General features: G+C 48.8%; 1 protein-coding gene across 1 annotated transcript in view; it reads left to right on the top strand.

Annotated features, from left to right (window-relative positions):
* KIF26B (kinesin family member 26B) overlaps positions 1-18262 on the top strand; it is a 464847-nt gene that overhangs the window by 206440 nt on the left and 240145 nt on the right. The window contains exon 4 of the mRNA XM_049633800.1: positions 13683-13849. Coding sequence (XP_049489757.1) covers positions 13683-13849 — 167 coding nt within the window. The remainder of the gene's footprint in view (positions 1-13682; positions 13850-18262) is intronic.

The following is an 18262-nucleotide window of genomic DNA, read 5'->3' as shown; positions in this document are numbered from 1 at the left end:
TTGCTAATTCTGTTCAGAGCGGGGGGGCGCTTAGAAAATTATATGAACTTGAAGAAATCTGACAGCAGCAGAATGAAATTTGGAGTTTAGTTTTATGACTGATAAGGCGCAGGAGTTTTCAGTATCCTGAAATTTGAGAATTTGGGGTTAGGGAAGGGCTAAGGGATATCCCAACGTTGTTGAACTTCTCAAGCGTGCTCCATAGGAGCATGTGAAATTTTACTAGTGAAATTTACTAATGAAATACAAATGAGAACATGCATACATAAATAAGCGTATTTTATTAACAATCCGAATCTGCTGCGTGAACCGATTTAGAAAATCGTCAGATGCCACGTCTGTCGTGAGTCCGGTGACAAGATTAGGCCTGATGAGGATCAATAATCCAGAGATTTCCGGGAAGCAACCCTACCACGCTGTTCTGTGCATCCTGGCCCTGTAGGACTAGGGTGATACAAAAGGTTAAATTATGAGCTTTGTACAGCCTCGAAGGCAGCAACCTCAGACCTCTTCACCAGATTATTTTAGGTGAGCCCGGAAATGTTTCCTCCTCCTGCACAGGTTTTCAATGGCAGGCTTTAAAGCACCGGCTTTGCGTCCCAAGCCTGTTGCTACTTGAGGAGAAGGACTCTGCAGAGTGTTTTTATTTAACATGCCTCGTGGCAGGTCTCTGATTTTGGAAGCGGCACTGTGGAGAGGTTAATTGATTCTGTTAGGGTCCCACAGCCAGCCATTTTGGCCAGAACCAAGCCCCTGGCTTACAGAGACCGAGACTCTCTTTCTCTCTCTGTATTTCAGGGATTTTCAGGCGTTTTAGAGTGCTGCCGTCCTATCATTGGCTTTTGGGGCGCACACAGGAGTGCAGCAGTTGGCCACACGTTAGATGTGTGATTTTGGACAGCCCACCTCACCACTCCTGCCCACAGCCTTTTTATGTTTACATGTGAATGTCGGCCTAGGATATATCTAAGGACTTTTCCAGCTCCATTTAAAATTTTTTGGACGATTGCTTTTTGGACAGTGTGGGATTTGGCATTTTCTGCCGTTGGTGCGCAGAAGATGCGAGGGCAGTTCAAGCAGGAAACGTCAGAGCCCGTACCTTGCTTTGGAACAACCAGCTGACCCTCAGACAAAGTCTGTGCCTGGTCCACCATGGATGGTTCGAGGCAATGGTGGGGAATGTTGTTGTTGTCCTTGGTGCATTTGTATGTTTTGGTCTACAGGCCAAGCAAATGTTGAATGAGGAAGACACTCTCAAGATGAAACAGGAGGATTTATTTCTAAATGTCCCTGCTTTATATTTGCCCCACAGGGCAAGGGGCGCGTGGGCGGCTCAGTCGGTTAAGCGTCCGACTTCAGCTCAGGTCGTGATCTCACGGTTCGTGGGTTCGAGTCCCGTGTGGGGCTCTGTGCTGACAGCTCAGAGCCTGGAGCCTGTTATGGATTCTGTGTCTCCCTCTCTCTCTCTGACCTTCCCCCATTCATGCTCTGTCTGTCTCTCTCTCTCTAAAATAAATAAACATTAAAACAAAATTAGAACCACAGAGCACATTCAGCTGCATTTTCCCATTTCATCCCAGACATGGTCACGTGACCCCCCCAGCTGGGGAAATTAGGGCTAAGAGAGGCGAAATGACTTGCCCAAAGTCTGCCATGCTGTGTTCCACCAAGCCAGGCCCAGACTTCGCTCTTACCATTCCGTGCAGCATTTCCTGAGTGCCAGATGCACCGCGCACCCTTTGCTGGGCACCGGGATTACACTGGCAATTCCATTTGGTCCAGCCTGTCTCTGGGACTAGGCACCTTTCTTTTGTGGCTGTGGTTTTGAGCTGGCCAGGGCAGAGCAGAAGAAATCCTACAATCTAGGATGAGTCCCAGCGCGGCCAGCTTCCTTGAATGGGCTCCGAACGAGGAAAAGCCCCTCCCTTGGCTGATTGGAGCCCCAAACACCTCCTGTGCTCTCGCGGCTCCTGGTGTCAGGGCTCCAACAGCTGCAGGCATCACCCCCTGCCTCACTTCCACCATCCCTAGGCTCCCGAGGGGTGCACGTGTGTGTGTGTGTGTGTGTGTGTGTGCACGCGCGTGCACCTGCGATGCGTGTGCTTGCCTCTGTTAGGTTCCCAACAACGTGTCCTCCATTTTGCCCAAGATGCAAGGTTGCTTTGTGCACATCTTGGTGGGTCACTTAGAGCCAAAGGATTGTCTACAAGGCCCCTGTTGACTTTTCCTCACGGGAGCTCAAGGAAAATATGAGGAAGTAAAAGTGCCCCCGAGGAATGCACATTTTAAATTCCAGGCCATGACGCACGGCTGGTTTTCTTGAAAGCTTTCCAAGCATTCAAGACGCATGCTGATGTGCTCTCCAGACAAAACGCAGCAGGGGGACACTGGGTGGAAAAGGCCAGGATCCGTGTGCGAATTGAGCGCTGTGCTGCGTCTGCTCTAGGTAACCTAACGTCCGGTCTCTTCCTCTTCTTGTGCTTCTCCTTGGGCGCGTGACTTACAATCCATGACATTCTGCAAAATTACATAATGCAGACATTCAGACATTCAACCCTGCTAAGCCCTTTTCTTTATTATTTTTTTTTGTCATTTTATCTGTAATATTTTTTTTAATACATGAAATTTATTGTCAAATTGGTTTCCATGCAACACCCAGTGCTCATCCCAACAGGTGCCCTCCTCAATACCCATCACCCACCCTCCCCTCCCTCCCACCCCCCCCATCAACCCTCAGTTTGTTCTCAGTTTTTAACAGTCTCTTATGTTTTGTAAGCCCTTTTCTTTAAAGGTTAGGACTTGTTTTTGTTTTTAATGGAAAGGTGAAAGGGAACGGCTGCATCATTTTGACACGATCTTTGCATTTCAGAGTTTCTTCTGCATTTTCTCATCCAGCACCTCAGGGTTCTGAAGCTCTTGTCTGGTACCAGCTTCCGGCTCTGGCCTTGACTGCTCCTCTCCTAGAAACCGTCTTGCTAGGGGGCGCCTGGGTGGCTCAGTCGGTTGAGCGTCCGACTTCGGCTCAGGTCATGATCTCACAGCTCGTGAGTTCGAGCCCCGCGTCGGGCTCTGTGCTGACAGCTCGGAGCCTGGAGCCTGCTTTGGATTCTGTGTCTCCCTCTCTCTCTGCCCCTAAACCACTCGCATTCTGTCTCTGTCTCTCTCAAAAACAAATAAAAATTAAAAAAAAAAAAGAAAAAGAAAAGAAAGAAACCGACTTGCTAGGATCACTCACCCAACATTCCAGAGCATTCCAGCTCCCCAGCTGGGGCTGGCACATGCTCATATCCAGCTGACTGAGAGGAACAGTTGCTGGTTTCCTCTCCTTGTTCACCTTTTTATGTATGTATGTTTCTTTTAGCTTTTTTCTCATTCTTCTCTTTTCTCTCTTTTTTCTTTGTTTCTTTGTTCCTTCTTTGCCCCCCGCCTCCCCCAGTCATTGGTCTCACCACTATACTCAGTTAATTACATGCTGAATACCTTCATTTTATTGCAGAAAGCTTTATGTACTCTATTCATTGTTTTTTAAACCAGGTGAAAATAACCTTCATCTCTTAAAAACAGACTCCAGGCAACCCCAACACAACTAAATTAAGTTCATTTTTTAAAAAGTATGTTCGTTTATTTGTTTTTTTGAGAGAGAGAGTAAGAGAGGACAAGCAGGGGAGGGGCAGAGAGAGAGGGAAGGAGAGAGAATCCCAAGCAGGTTCCGCAATGGCCGAGCAGAGCCAGATGCGGGGCTCGAACCCATGAACCGTGAGATCGTGACCTGAGCCTAGATCAAGAGTTGGATACTTAACCGACTGAGCCCCTCAGGTGCCCCTAAATTAAGTTCATTTTTATTTGCTTGTATTTAATGCATGTATTAATTGATGTGTTCATCAGATATATTCCGTGTTGAGACTGTCATACTGAGGTGAATGAGACCCAGTGCCTGTCCTTCCTGAGCCTGCCATCTGGTTGGGAGAGAGAGAGCAGTGACAGGCAATTATAAAACACACAGATGCTTTGGGATCGTGAGGACAGGTTTGGGGAACACACGGAGAGGGATGGCCCTGATCATTCAGTGTGGGTAACACTGCCCGGGATCTGTTGGCTCATGGTTGAGTATTTGGTGGTGGGAACCAAAGGTAACCTTCCCCCAGGAGCAGAACAGCCCCTGGGTGATTCAGTACATGAAAAAGGGGTTAGTCCTCTCAGAGTTTAAGAGCTGACCTTGGAGGAGCCTCTGGCTCAGCCGTGATGTCAGATCTGGATTCATCAGGACTGTGATTTCCTCTCGACTCCTCGGCCCGAGTTCACTTGGTTGCAGATTGCGAGTGAAAGCACTTACAGAAAGATTCAGACCATTTGGTTTTATTTCAGTTTGGTCATGAAAGTCACAAAACGCTGGATAGAATGAGCCGTTGGTGCATATTGAAAAATTATTCAGATGATCCTTTCCTCCACTCGTTAGCAAAGTGTTTCTCTGTTGCCCCATTTCCCGACGGGCAGCGTCATTGAGGACCTGTACTTTCTCGGGAACAAGAGACACTCAAGAATAGAAACCAAGCCCAGTGGCATTACCTGTCTGGGGATTTTCCATGTGGCAGAGTTGAAGCTCTTATTTGGTGATCATTGTGCCCACTTCACGGAATTGTTGTCGGGATTGGCTATGGCAACACGTACCTAAAGGTCTTCAGACAGAATCTGGGTCGTGGCCGGTGCTCAGAAATGGCGACAAGCATGATGACGATGGTGGAGGGTGCTTGCTGTTGTTCCGCAGAGTCCTCTCCGGCTGGACTCCTCGTATCCTTGTATGTCATGGAATATGTCATCCAAACCACCCCGCAACACGTAATTGGGTATTACGCGTTAAAATCATTGAGACCCAGCATCTCTGCAGGTGAGGTCAAACGCACCTCTTGTAGAAATATCATAAGCTCGACGGCAAGAGTTAGCCCTCGTTACAAGACATTCTTCGTAGGGTTGTCTGAGCTCTGCCTTGAGCTGCACATCTTGGAAGCAAGAAATGGAAGGGAAGAGTCCAAAACCGAAATGCCGCCGGCCCATCGCGCCTTCCAGCACCCCGCTCTTTTTCTAGAACATGTGGGCTTTACCTTTTAGCAACACACAGAGTGAGCAAACAGCCAGCAGGTGCCGAGGGGCCAGATTTCAGCCCTGACCACGAAATCCTGAAACGCGACAGCCTTTTCTGTTTGCCAAGTCTCGTCGCACGGGGCAGGACCCGGGACGAAGGTGAGGCTGTAAATCGAGGGGGAAGAAGAGGCAGCTCTCCTCGGCCCTGGGCAGCGCCGGTGAATGGAATTCTCTTTTGCGAGAGGTCACGGAGTCAAATGCTGTGGATGGATAATTTTATGGCCACTAATAAAATTTATAGCCAAAGCAAGCTAAGATAATAAGGGTAATCAAACATCCAGGCCTGGGACATAAGAACCCCGTCGTGGCCCCTTGGTGCTGGCCGAGGGGGTGCGGCTGGACAGCGCAGGAAGGAGAAAAGACCAGAACCAGTCCGTGGGGAGCACCGCATTAGGGAAAGAATGTTAGCCGACTGTTGGGTGTGATTTGGCCCGCGCGAAGGAAGGTAAAGGAGGACGGCGTTTGACTCGGGCAGGTGTCCCGAAATCAGACGCTGTGGAACCAGAGCTGAGTTCAGGCGGGGGCTTTCTGCAGCCCCATCCTCATCCTGGCTTCCAGACCAAAATATTTATTGAGCGCCCACTGTTTGCAGAGCTGTAAAAACATTAAGTGACAGTGGAAACAATAAATAATAATAAAAGAGATGTTCCCCCAACAGTGAGATATCAATTGCCTGAGAGAAAATGCTATTAGATGGTATTTTCTGGGATTTGGGGGTCATAATGTCATTAGACATAAAGACAGAGGAGATGTTTGTTGTCCATGGATGTCTCTGCTCAGGAAATAGATATCGTTGGTGTCTATTCCTGGCTGCCTTGTCGGAGTCAGAGGCGGTGACTTTCTGGGTCAATATGCCATTTAAGATGAACCCCCATGCCGACACACTCGAAGCTCTCAGCCGTTCCCGTCAGCAGGGAAGTCAAAGGTCAATGGCTTACACATTGCGATTTGCAGTGTGGAACCAACCTTGGTTTAGAAGAGCCAGACATCTTCTGCCTTGTTTCCGTGGTCAAGATCATAACCAAATGTAAGATTTACTTTTTCTGAGGGGACACATATAGTGTTCCTCATACTGAGGTATTTGTGCAAAAATTTAAATGTGGCTGAAAGACATGAATCTCACCTAAGATTAACAGATACAGAGTCGGGGCACCTGGGTGGCTCAGTCGGTTAAGCGTTCGACTTCGGCTCAGGTCATGATCTCATGGTTCGTGGGTTTGAACCCGCGTCGGGCTCTGTGCTGACAGCTCGGAACCTGGAGCCTGCTTCGGATTCTGTGTCTCCTTCTCTCTCTATTCCTCCCCTGTTCATGCTTTTTTAATTCAAAAAAAATTAAATAAAAAAAAGATTGTAAAAAGGACCAACCTGTACCCATGAATGAGAACTGGGAACCTCAGGCAACTGAGGACCCCACATGTGCAAGCACACACACACGTGTGCAAATGCACACACGTTTTGAAAGCAACAGATACTATTACTTTCGTGAAATGGTCCCGTGTAACCGAGATAGAGCTAAAAGCAGGTTTTAATCAGAACTAAAAAGGGGCACCTGGGTGGCTCAGTCAGTTAAGCATCCGACTTCGGCCCAGGTCATGAGATCTCATGGTGTGTGAGTTCGAGTCCTGCGTCGGGCTCTGTGCTGACAGCTCAGAGCCTGGAGCCTGCTTCAGATTCTGTGTCTCCCTCTCTCTCTGCCCCTTCCCTGCTCATACCCTGTCTCTCCCTGTGTCTCTCAAAAAATAAACATTAAAAAAAAAAAAGAGAACTAAACAACAAAATCCGGTGGTGAAAATCTAGTCCCCCCACCCCCACCCTAAGTTCATGATTAGGACCCTCAGCAAGCATTCGGTTTGTTGCTTCTAGACGGTGACAGTAACATGTACACTCCATGGTGACAATGAATCCCTGCCACCGGAACTTTAGGTTTTTACAAATGTGTTGGATGGATAGTTGGAGGTTTGGGAATCTGTGTTTTCACAGAAGATTCATGTACCTTTCATAGAATCATGAAAAAAAAGTTCATGCTGAACAGTCTGAAAAGCAGAGGTAAACCATATAGTCCTATAAAAATAAGGCTCCGTGGGGTGCCTGGGTGGCTCAGGCGGTTGAGCGTCCTAGACTCTTGATTTCAGCTCAGGTCATGATCTCACAGTTGGTGAGATCCCACCTCAGGCTCTGTGTTGACAGCGTGGAGCCTGCTTGGGATTCTCTTTCTCCCTCTCTCTCTGTCCCTCTCCTGCTCCCACTGTCTCTCTCTCTCAAACTAAATAAACTTAAAAAAAAAAGTAAAAAACAAAAATAAGCCTCCTGATTCCAAATTATGCAGTGAAGATAAAGTTTCGGGGGTCCCCACTGTCTTGGGTATTTTCTCCTTCAGTGGATTGCAGGGGCCCCGAGAGCCATGCTGAGACAGGCTCGGCCCTGAGGGGCAGCTGGTGGGGGAGGGGGGTGACCTGAAGGCAGGGGCAGGATAGAAATCATCCCAGAGCAACATCTCCGGGCCCGGCCCTAGCTCCTGACTCACTCAATCTTTCCGACTCTCTCTTTCCTTGTGGGGAAACTGGTTACATTCTCTTAGATTGCAGTTTATTTAGGTGACAATCTCAGGACTGCAGTGAGGGCCGTGTGGGGACCCACGGAAGGTACAGCCCACCCTTCGTATCTGCCTAATGTATCCCCATCAGCCCTGGGAGCTGCAGAGGTGGAGGCGGGGCTTAGAGAGGTGGAGGTGGGGCTGCAGAGGTGGAGGTGAGGCTTCCACAGCTGGAGGCGGGGCTTACAGAGCTGGAGGCGGGGCTGTAGAGCTGGAGGCGGGGCTTACAGAGGTGGAGCTGGGGCTGAAGAGATGAAGGCGGGGCTTACAGAGCTGGAGGTGTGGCTTATAGAGGTGGAGGTGGGGCTTACAGAGCTGGAGGCGGGGCTGCAGAGGTGGCCAGAAAGGGCCGAGTTCTCCAGGAACCTCTCCTTGCCCTTTGGAGTAGCCAGTCTTCCCGGCAGATTTTTACAAAGAGAACAGGGCGTGTATTTACGACTGGGAGCAAAAAAGGTGGACCCTCCTAGACTCACTTTCGAATCGGGGGACTGGGGAGCCCCCCACATTGGTAGGAGAGGTGCTTGTCCTGAGATAAAGTTGGGTACCCTGGAGGAGAATGCCCCTGAGTGGGTGGCATGCCTCCAGGGGTGGGGGACAGCTCGGGAACGTGGGTGGGGGAGGTGTTAGCTTTATCACCGGACAATCATGGAGCGTAAACCCTTCCAGTCCTTAAGGACCATAGTGTTTGCCCTGCACGGCTCCTGAGAACCGGCTCTGGGGTTCATCCCTCACGGCTGAGGGGATCCCCATGAGGCCCGAGGCGTGTGAGGCGGCCCTCTCATCCATGTTGGTGGGAGGCGACGGGGGGCCCCCGCCTCACCCCCACCGCCGAGCCCCGGGCCTGCACCTGCTGCTCACCCGGCAGACACTGAGCAGGCGCACACCGACCTTTGTTCCTTCCGGCCCCCCGAGGCCCTCTTTGACTTAAACATTTGGCTGATACCACATTTCGCAGGCTCCCCACTATCGAATCACCCACACACCCCTTTCCGTTGGAGGGAGAACACGTGTCTTTGGCCGACAGCAAGTTTTTCCAGAGAGCCTTCATTACATCTCCCGAGGCCAATGACTAGGCCAAGTTTACTTCTCTGAATCTGCCTGGTGCTGAAGCTATTACATAAACAACTCCTCTGGGTCTGTTTCCTCATCTGCGAAATGGGAATGATAGCCAAGCTGTCTACCTAACCTAATAATGATGGTTTCCGATGAGGCTCGTAGGAGAAGAGGTTTATCAAAGCCAGAGGGGTAGACAGATATCAGGGCACCCTTATTACTGATGCTGTAATTATCATAGATACGGGTCTTTCGACCTTCTCTGCTTGGTGGAGAACCAATCCGGTGACTGGCTATTGCCGTTTCACAGAGCCACAGACAGAATTTGAGTGGGAACAGCTCTCTCGTAGCCAGATTTCATCATCTTTCATTATTTTGTGTCTTCTGTAATGGAACAATCCACTTACAACTTACGGTATTGTCCTACGGGTAGTTTGCAGGCTTGAGGCAAAGTAAATTCTTGGTACCAAGCATGACAGAACCTCAGTAAGAAGAACTCCTCGCAACCGTGTGTGTGAAAGATGATAGCTGATCTAACAAGGGGGCTCCCTCTCTCTCAGAATGCTCTAGAATGCATATGATTTTTTAAAGTTTAATTTTTGAGAGAGAGAGAGAGAGAGAGAGAGCAAGGGAGAGGCAGAGCAAGAGGGAAAGTTGAAATCAACCGACTGAGCCGCCCAGGCGTCCCTAGAAAGGATATGATTTTAATTGTTAAATTAAAGCAGCTAGAGCTGCTTTTCTTAAGAACAAGTCTAGCTCCACCATTTTTCAGAATGGCAAAGATTTGGCTAAACAGAGATAATACAAGTTGCTTTAGGCCAGCTGCCTTATGGACTGTCTTTGTACAGTCTTATTGACTGCCAGTGGGTTCTAGGCAACAAGAAAAGGAAGGGAGGGAGAGAGGGAGGAAGGAAAGGGAAGGGAAGGGAAGGGAAGGGAGGGGAAGGGAAGGGAGGGGAGGGGAAGGGAAGGGAAGGGAAGGGAAGGGAAGGGAAGGGAAGGGAGCCTCGCACAGTAGCTATACGCACTAAGTACCCAATACATGGTTGTTTCCATGAAGAGATGAGCAAATGAATCTGTAGACTCTAAAGGAGGCAGCTTTTCATCCCTAAACCAGCACACAGTGGAACCAAAACATTACACTTGGGTGCTGACAGGCAAGGGGGAAAATCCTGCCGTGTCCCAACAGTCCAACAAAATAGGAAAGCCATAACAGGAACTAAGTCTTCTTACTTCAGTGACTTAAGGAAAAAAGATTTAATTAGATACATGTAGAGAATAAGTAGAAAATTAGAATCGCTCAGATTTACTCCACAAACATGTTTTAACCATCTCCGTGTGCCAGGCACTGGGTTGATTTTCATGGACATAGTGGTGGGCACACCAGCCCCAGTCCCACCGTCCTAGGGTTTTGAGAAACAGTGATCTTTGGTTAAATGCATCATCGGAACCCAGGTAAAGACACTGAAGGAAGAGACCACCCTTCTGTAACAGCATCCACCAGAGGCTGGAAGGAGTCTGGAAGAACGCTTCTCTGAGGAAATAGTTCTTGAGCTTGGATGCGAATAAAACGTAGGAACATTCCAGATCGAGCGCGAACATGTGCAAAGACTTTGTGGCAAGAGGAGCAGTGGGTATGTTTGAGGAGCTTAAGGAAGTCCAGAACCCTGTCTGGCAGAGAGTGAGGGGAGATAAGTTGGCAACGACTGTAGCTATTTGTATATTATTTCTGAAAGCTTATAATCCCTGGAGAGGCTATTGGGCATAAACACCAATGAAAACGTGAATTTACTGGTGGCCAGAGCCTACAGGAGCAGGCATTTGGGGGGGACCCTTCTTCCCATTGTGAACAAGCAGAACAAAAACCGGAGAATGCTCAAGAGAAAGCACAAAGCGAGCTCAGCCAAGCTCTTAGAGGGGGAAGGGGATGCAATGGAAGGCACGGACTGCCCCCCACCCAGATCCTCACACTGTGTCTGAAATCGGGGTGCTGGGAGGAAGGGCGGTGTGACCAGGGACCTAGACAATTTCAAGTTTACATAGCTTTTGGTTTCTTCAAAAAAATTTTTTTTTTTTCCTGGGGTGACTGGGTGACTCAGTCAGTTAAGCGTCCAACTGAATTTCAGCTCGGGACATGATCTCACGGTTCGTGAATTCGAACCCCGAGTCGGGCGCTGCGCTGACAGTGCTGAGCCTGCTTGAGATTCTCTCTCTCCTTCTCTCTCTGCCCCTTCCCTGCTTGTGCTCACCCTCTCTCTCAAAATAAATAAAGACACTTAAAAAAATATTTTCTGAGATAAGTAAAATGCTAACATTCTTTGATCATGTTACTGGATCTACCTGTATGTGTTTTATTATTATTTGATGTTTTTTGTATCTGTTTAAAAATATTTTTAATTAGGAGGAAGGGAGGGAGGAAGAGAGAGAGTATAGGAGTGAAAGAGGGTCTAGGACTGGCCTGAGCGTCAGGGTCCTGTGCTCAGTTTCACATTGTCTTGGGCGAATCACTTCTGTGCTCCCGTTTTCCTTACGTAAGAAAAGGGGTTTTGAAGGGAAGGATCTTGGCGGTCCCTTCTAGCTCTAAGTCATTCTGTGTTTCTGATTTCTAAGAACAATCGATTATTGAATAATTCTACTTACAGGTTTGGGAATGGAGTGTCCCATGTCCACGAATCACTACTTTTTTTTTTGAAAAGAGAGATCCAATCTTGCCCGGCAAAGATAGCCAGCAGCTACCTGTCTTTTAAGGAGGACGGTGCATTGAAGTTCATCTGTTTAGTGACGTTCCTGAAAGCCACGAGCCCACAGGATGCTTGCATTCATCCCGGGCCAGACTCGGGGACCTGGAAGCACCTAGAAGCCTGTGCCTCTGTGTCGGGCCTCTCGCCATTCACCGCCCACATCCTGGTGGCTTCTCTGTGGGTTTGTAGGGCACCTGCAAGGGCCTTTCTTACACAGGGAGGCAGAAGAGTTTCAGAAGTGAAAAGGAAACACCACAGGCAGAGATCAGATGACAGCCGCGTTCGTGAGCCCGCGGACATACGTGGTAACACACCTGGCAATGCGTTCACTCACTGCTATCCTGACTGCCTTCAGATGTGCGCCGAACCAGCATATGTCTGGTAGATTGTAGCTACCTCATGAAGCAAGATGGTGCTGTGGGTTCTGGGTATAGTTTTGGACGTGGTTGGGGATGGCGCCCTGGACCACGGGAGCTTCATAAGTGCTATTTAGTGGCGGCAGCTGGTCGAGCGGAGCCCGCGCCCCGCGGACAGTAGCAGAAGCCCAAGGACAGGTGACAGGCCCCCAGCATGGGCAGCAGCCCTTGCTGAGTGCACGGAATGTTCTCCAGGCCATGGGCTACTTTTGCCACCTCCTTCCTGGGCTCTCTTACGTGGGTCAGGTTTCCTAACAGCCCGTTGAATGAATGAGAGTAAGAAAGTATGTGTTGGCAAAATTTCAGCTGCAAATGCCAAAGCTTTCCAAGTAAGAGCATGAATTTAAGCAAAGTTTCAAGTGAATGGACCTCAGAGTAATGGCTGTTCTGCTAATAATGAAAAGTACAAATGTTTTTATGTTCAAAGGTTAACAAATGGGACGCTTTCACTGGCCTCCTGGCCTGCTCAGTTACAAAGTGGAAACTGTTCCTGATCTTTGCTTTATTGTACTTGTATTTTCTAGGCAATTAGAAGGATTTTCCACTCAGCATTTAAGAGGCTTGAACTGGCTGCAGACTCTTTTTTTAAACTAAAGTTTCCTTCTTTCTTTCTTTCTTTCTTCCTTCCTTCCTTCTTTCCTTCTTTCCTTTCCTCCTTTCCTTTTTCTTTCTTTCTTTCTTTCTTTCTTTCTTTCTTTCTTTCTTTTTCTTTCTTTCTTTATTCCTTCCTTCTTTCCTTTCCTTTCCTTTTCTCCTTTCTCTTTCTTCCTTCCTTCCTTCCTTCCTTTCCTTTTCTTTTCTCCTTTCCTTTCTTTTTCTTTCTTCTTCTTTCTTTCCTTCCTTTCTTTTTTTTCTTTCCTTCCTTTTTCTTACTTTCTTTTTTCTCTTTCTTTCCTTTCTTTTCCTTTCTTTTTTCTCTTTCTTTCTTTTGTAAAACTAACATTTTTTTTCCCTTTTGTGCATGGGCTGAAGTTTTAAAGTAACAGGCTTTCCAAATAGCATGCTTAGGCTTTGCCCACATAATTATTACATTTGTTGTGGAATTAGCACTCCTTGAAAGTATGTTTCTACATAAGATTCTCATTTTGCCCACAAGTATGGTTCTTCCTAGCGTATCCTGTGGGTTTCGGTAAAACAGATCCAGGCCCATCCAGCGGACGATTGCAAATAAAATGGAAGCCATTTATCTTAATGAATGAGTAGGAAAATCAAGTCTGTTGAAATGGTTGAAATCCTCCAAAAAGGGACCACTTGGTAATCCACGGTGGCTGTATCTGTTTCTCTGAGCTTCTCTTGGTGCTGTTTGCTGACTGCTCCCCGAAACCACAACAAGTGTTTTAATTAACTCCTCGCTTTGTTAGCAGGCTCACCTCTCCTTTAATGATGTCTTTGCCCCACCCGTCTATCGGCATCTGGGCCAGCAGTTGATGTTTCTGCTCTGGTCTTGGGCCGCAAACCGTGCTAATGGCTCAGGCTTTCCTCTCCAAATGGACAGGAAACACAGGCATAATCAAAACTCAACAGTGTCAGGGGGGTGATTTTATTCCATTATTTTTAATGAAAATGAGGAGGTGCCCTGGGGCTAAAATGCTCGAAAATAGCCTCTGAGAGGCCCTGAGCCCCCACAGTGCCCCCTCCCCACCTGCACTGGGGCCCGCTTGCCCCAGCAGAGAGGGATGCCGTGCTGGGGAAGTGCAATGAGCCACAGGTATTGAGCTCAGTGTCTGTTTTCCTTGTCAGATCTCCCAGCTGATGACGGAGACGGGCCGGGAGGGCCTGACCGAGGCAGCCCTGAATCGCTACAATGCAGACAAGCCTTCGGCCTGCAGCGTCCCGGCCTCACAGGGCTCCTGCGTGGCCAGCGAGACCTCCACAGGCACCTCGGTGGCTGCTTCCTTCTTCGCCAGGTAAGGGGGGCGTCCCAGAGCCTCGGTTCTTTCGGACGAGCCCACTTGGTTAGCCTCTCGCGTGCGCCGCATTAGCTAAAGCACCAGGAAGAGTCTGGGGCCGCTCTTGGACTTGACTCTTTCCGACAGGGCTTCTCAACCTCGGACTGCTGACAGGTTGGGCCAGACAGCTCTGTGGTGGGGGACCGTCCTCTGCGTCACAGGGTTCTTAGCAGCGTCCTTGGCCCCTGCTCATGAGATTCCTAAAGCATCTTCCCCAGTTGTGACAACCAGAAAGGTCTCCAGATTATCATGTGTGCCCTGGGTCGAGAGCCACTGCCATAAGAATACGTGGCTCTAAGGATGTCCTCCTGGGACGAGGACTTTTGTGGGCACAGCCCTGTGGTTGGTGTTTCCAGATTTACATCCTCGTCACAGAAAACAAACTGCTTCAAAATTAACTATTAAAGAGATAGTAGGTTTTTTTTTTTTTTTGTATGTGGATAGTTACCATATACTATCCAGCTAATCTTAGAGACTTTAGAGACATGAGAAACAAAAACTGAAAGGTATTTCAACAATGTTTTCTGCCTAATTTTAGCAGTGGAGCAGAGACAGGGCAGGAGACAAAAGACAGCTGAGCAGAAGGCACTTTTGGGATCGTCTAATTCAGTCCCCTTGTTTTATGAAGGAGGAAACTGAGGACCAAGAAAGTCTGAGTTAATTTATAGCAAAGCCAGAAATGGAAACCAGATTCCTCTGCTTTATTTATTTTTATTTTTATTTTTTTTGGTTTCCTCTGTGATTCATTATTTGATCCTTGGAACTTAACTTTAGAAAACTTCTAAGATTTGCGAGCTCCTGGGCGAGCAGGAGGTAGGACACATGACCGCGGATCTGAAATCAGAAGACGCCTGCGGTTCGAGTTATGGGTCTGCCTCAGTTTCCTCCTCTATGAAACGAGGATAGCACCTCAAGATTTCCCTGAAGGCTAAGATCAATCATTGTAAATTATGAAGTGCTGTATAAATGGTGATTCAATGTGCACTCAGCTAGTATGTCGGGAAGAAGGAGTACCGTGTGGTTTTTCTTGCCATCCTTGTGCGTGGTAATGTCCAAAGCACCAACATGAGGAAGGGACTGTGATTAGGACAGGAGCAATCAGAGGAGGAACAGAGGCTGGTGTCCTGTGTTGAAAACAACTACAGGGGCTCCTGGGTGGCTCCGTCGGTTGAGCGTCCGACTTCGGCTCAGGTCACGATCTCGCGGTTCGTGAGTTCGAGCCCCGAGTCGGGCTCTGTGCTGACAGCTTGGAGCCTGCTTCAGGTTTTATGTCTGCCTCTCCCCTGCTCACGCTCTGTCTCTCCCTTTCTCAAAATGAAATAAACATTAACAAATTATTTAAAAACTACAATAAAGGCAGCGCACAGGCTTGTCAGAACACTGGCCCTGAGATTCTCATTGTGGGTCGGTGCTGTGTTTATTGTCCTGTGCACAGTGGGGCCGACCTGAGTGTGTGGGAAGTAACAGGAAACACAGTAGTCTCCTCTTAGCCACGGGGGGTACACTCCAAGGCCCCCAGTGCATGCCTGCAGCTGTGGATAGTACCGAACCCTACGTGTGCACTGTTTTCTCCCATACGGACCTGCCCGTGAGGAAGTTCAGTTAATAAATGAGGCACAGTAAGACATTAGCTGCGATGACTAGCAATAAAATAGAACAGTTATCACCACGTACCGTAGAAAAGTTAGGTGAATGTGGTGTCTGTCTCAAAATACCTTCCTGTCCTGCACGCACCCTTCTTTTGTGATGTCCCATGGTAAAATGCCCTCCGTGGTGAGGCGACGTGAGGCGAGGACACGGAGTTGCGACGTGGCGTTAGGCTACTGTTGACCTCTGACGCTGTGTCTGAACGAGGATCGTCTGCTTCCTGCTTGAGGTCAACCACGGATACCTGAAACCGTGGAGAGCAAAACCGCGGACAAGGTGGCCTACCGCATGCACGTGCTGGCCGCCCGACCACGGGCGCTGTTGTGTTAGTTCCATCTGTACGTGCATTTCTATGTTGTCTGGGATCATTGAGCCAACTAACTGGGGGGCCGTGTCTCTGCCATTCAGGAAGGGAAGAAAGGGATGGAACGGAATGCGCGGACATGCTCCAAGCACAGAGGATCCCAGGACCTAGGTGGGTTAGGAGAGCATGTCCAGAGGCGGGTGACGAGAGTACTGAGGAACTAGGAAGCCATGTCACGGCGGGGCTAGTCTGGAGAAGACGGCCCTCGGCTGTCCGTTGGGCCGTCGTGTGAGAGAAGGATTTGGTGGGTTCTATAAAATACCCAAGCGTGTGGGCAAAGGCTGAATAAAACCTGACGCTGGAGCTCAGCTCCGACACCCTCCGGCTCGGCTCTCCCAGCTCAGAATGAAGGACAATTTGCACACCATTCGAACTGCCCTGGGACAGATTGAGATCCCCGTCACTGAGGGAAATCAAACTTACCTTGGGTGACTGGCCTTGATGCTGAGGAGAACGTTCACTGCTCAGATGTGGGTTGACCTTCTGTGCACCTTCCTGACCTGAAATACTCTGAATGTGAGAAGCCTCAGCTCAAGCTCCACCCAGAGACTTTTACAGGTCACTCGCAGAAAACACCAGAAGCAGGATTTGAAGCAGGAAGAGATGGGAGGTTAGGACCCCTGATGGCCAGTGTTTAGGGCGAACGAGTGTTTCCCGCAACAAGGAACCCAGCAGTGCGCTGGAGCAGGGAAAGCGTGTGGACACGAGACAGGCTGGGATGGCCCAGGGTCCGAATGGAAACACGGGGGTGAACCCAGAGTGGAGGGGCCTGTCGATGGTGGTGGCGGGAGCCCCGGGTGATGTTAGCAATAAACAAACACTGGACTGAGTTCAGATTGCAAGAGCTTGTGGCTGGAGCTTTCAAAGAGCTGGAAAGGATCCGCAGGGCTGCCTAAATCCTCATTATTACTTTCTTTGTGGTGAAGGCTGATAGCACTAGGAGCTTAATGGTTTAAGGCATTCAAAGTACGCGGTTTGCGTTTAAAGGGTTTACAATGTATGGTGGGGGGGGGGGGATGTAACGTGAAAGAGAATAGTGTTTCATACACACACACGTGCACATGTGCACACACACGCACATGCACGTGTTCCCCTCACGCCCTTTCCCTGTTTGCCCTGTCGGTCTCCTCCACGACAGCTGGGAGTTCACACATCCCAAAGAGGGATGCGGTTCATATGCTGCCTCCCTGTCACTGATGGGAACCTCAAAGCAGAAGATCGAGTGACTTTCTCAAAGCCCAGAATAGGAAGGGACAGAACCGAGCATGTACCTCGCCTCTGCAGATCCCCCGAGGGTCTGCATCGAACCACCCCCGCTTATGTCGTCAGACAGCCGACCGAGTTCAGTGCTTTTCTGCCTCAGATAAAGTAAAGCTGGGTAAGGCGACAGTACAGGTGGCCTCCGGTAGGGGTGAACTCTTTTGTTGAGGGTTGTAGACACCGACTTTTCTTTGTGATCTCAGCCTTTCTCTGTCAATATTTACTTTCTAGAGCTCTGCGGAAAGGTCGGGTGGACTTTACTGCATTTCTGATACAACGTCTATAAGATAAGAGTTCCAGTTCTGAATAAGCAAGGATACCTTTGGCCGGAGCAACTCCAGGCGTGCGGTCTGCGGGGCCGTTCCTGGTCTGTGACGGGCGTAGAGGTTGAGAGGAAGCATTTAGAAACTTCTGTCAGCCAGTTCACAAGAGTAATTTTATGTCCATTAGGATCTAGGAATAACAAAGTGGAGCTTGTATTTTGAATGTAATGAAAATTAAAGAGGGGCGCCTGGGGGGGCTCCGTCGGTTAAGCGTCTGACTTCAGCTCAGGTCATGATCTCGTGGTTTGTGAGTTCGAGCCCCGTGTTGGGCTCTGTGCTGACAGCTCGGAGCCTGGAGCCTGCTTCGGATTCTGTGTCTCCCTCTCTCTCTGCCCCTCCCTGCTCATGTTTTCTCTCTCTCTCAAAAATAAGTAAACATTAAAAAAATTTTTAAAAATCAAAGAAAAAGTGATTCCTCACCACAGATAGTTTGAGAGGCACCTGCTTTAGAAAATGATGATGCCCGGAGCGTTTTGTCCTTTGATCCTTATCTTCCCAGAATTTCTTTATTTCTTGAAATAGCAGCATCGTGGTAGACTGTCTGTGCTTTAGAATTTCCGTGCCCTGGTTTTTGAAAAACATTTTTGGGGGGGGGGGGGAAATAGTAACCTCATACTAAAAACATAAATAGTTATAGTAACCAAAGAAAGACGGGCACAATTCTCATCAAGTTGGGTGGCTGTTGTGTGTTGACTTTGAACTTCACAAACGAGGGAATCTTCCTGCTCCCACAGTGCTGGGAAATGGCAGAGTAGGGTGTGATTAGGTTTTTTGCAT

Source organism: Panthera uncia, chromosome F1 (assembly GCF_023721935.1).
Source record: "Panthera uncia isolate 11264 chromosome F1, Puncia_PCG_1.0, whole genome shotgun sequence".
Lineage (NCBI taxonomy): Eukaryota > Metazoa > Chordata > Mammalia > Carnivora > Felidae > Panthera > Panthera uncia.
Note: the sequence above shows the minus strand (reverse complement) of the source record. Positions and strands in the feature narration are given on the sequence as shown.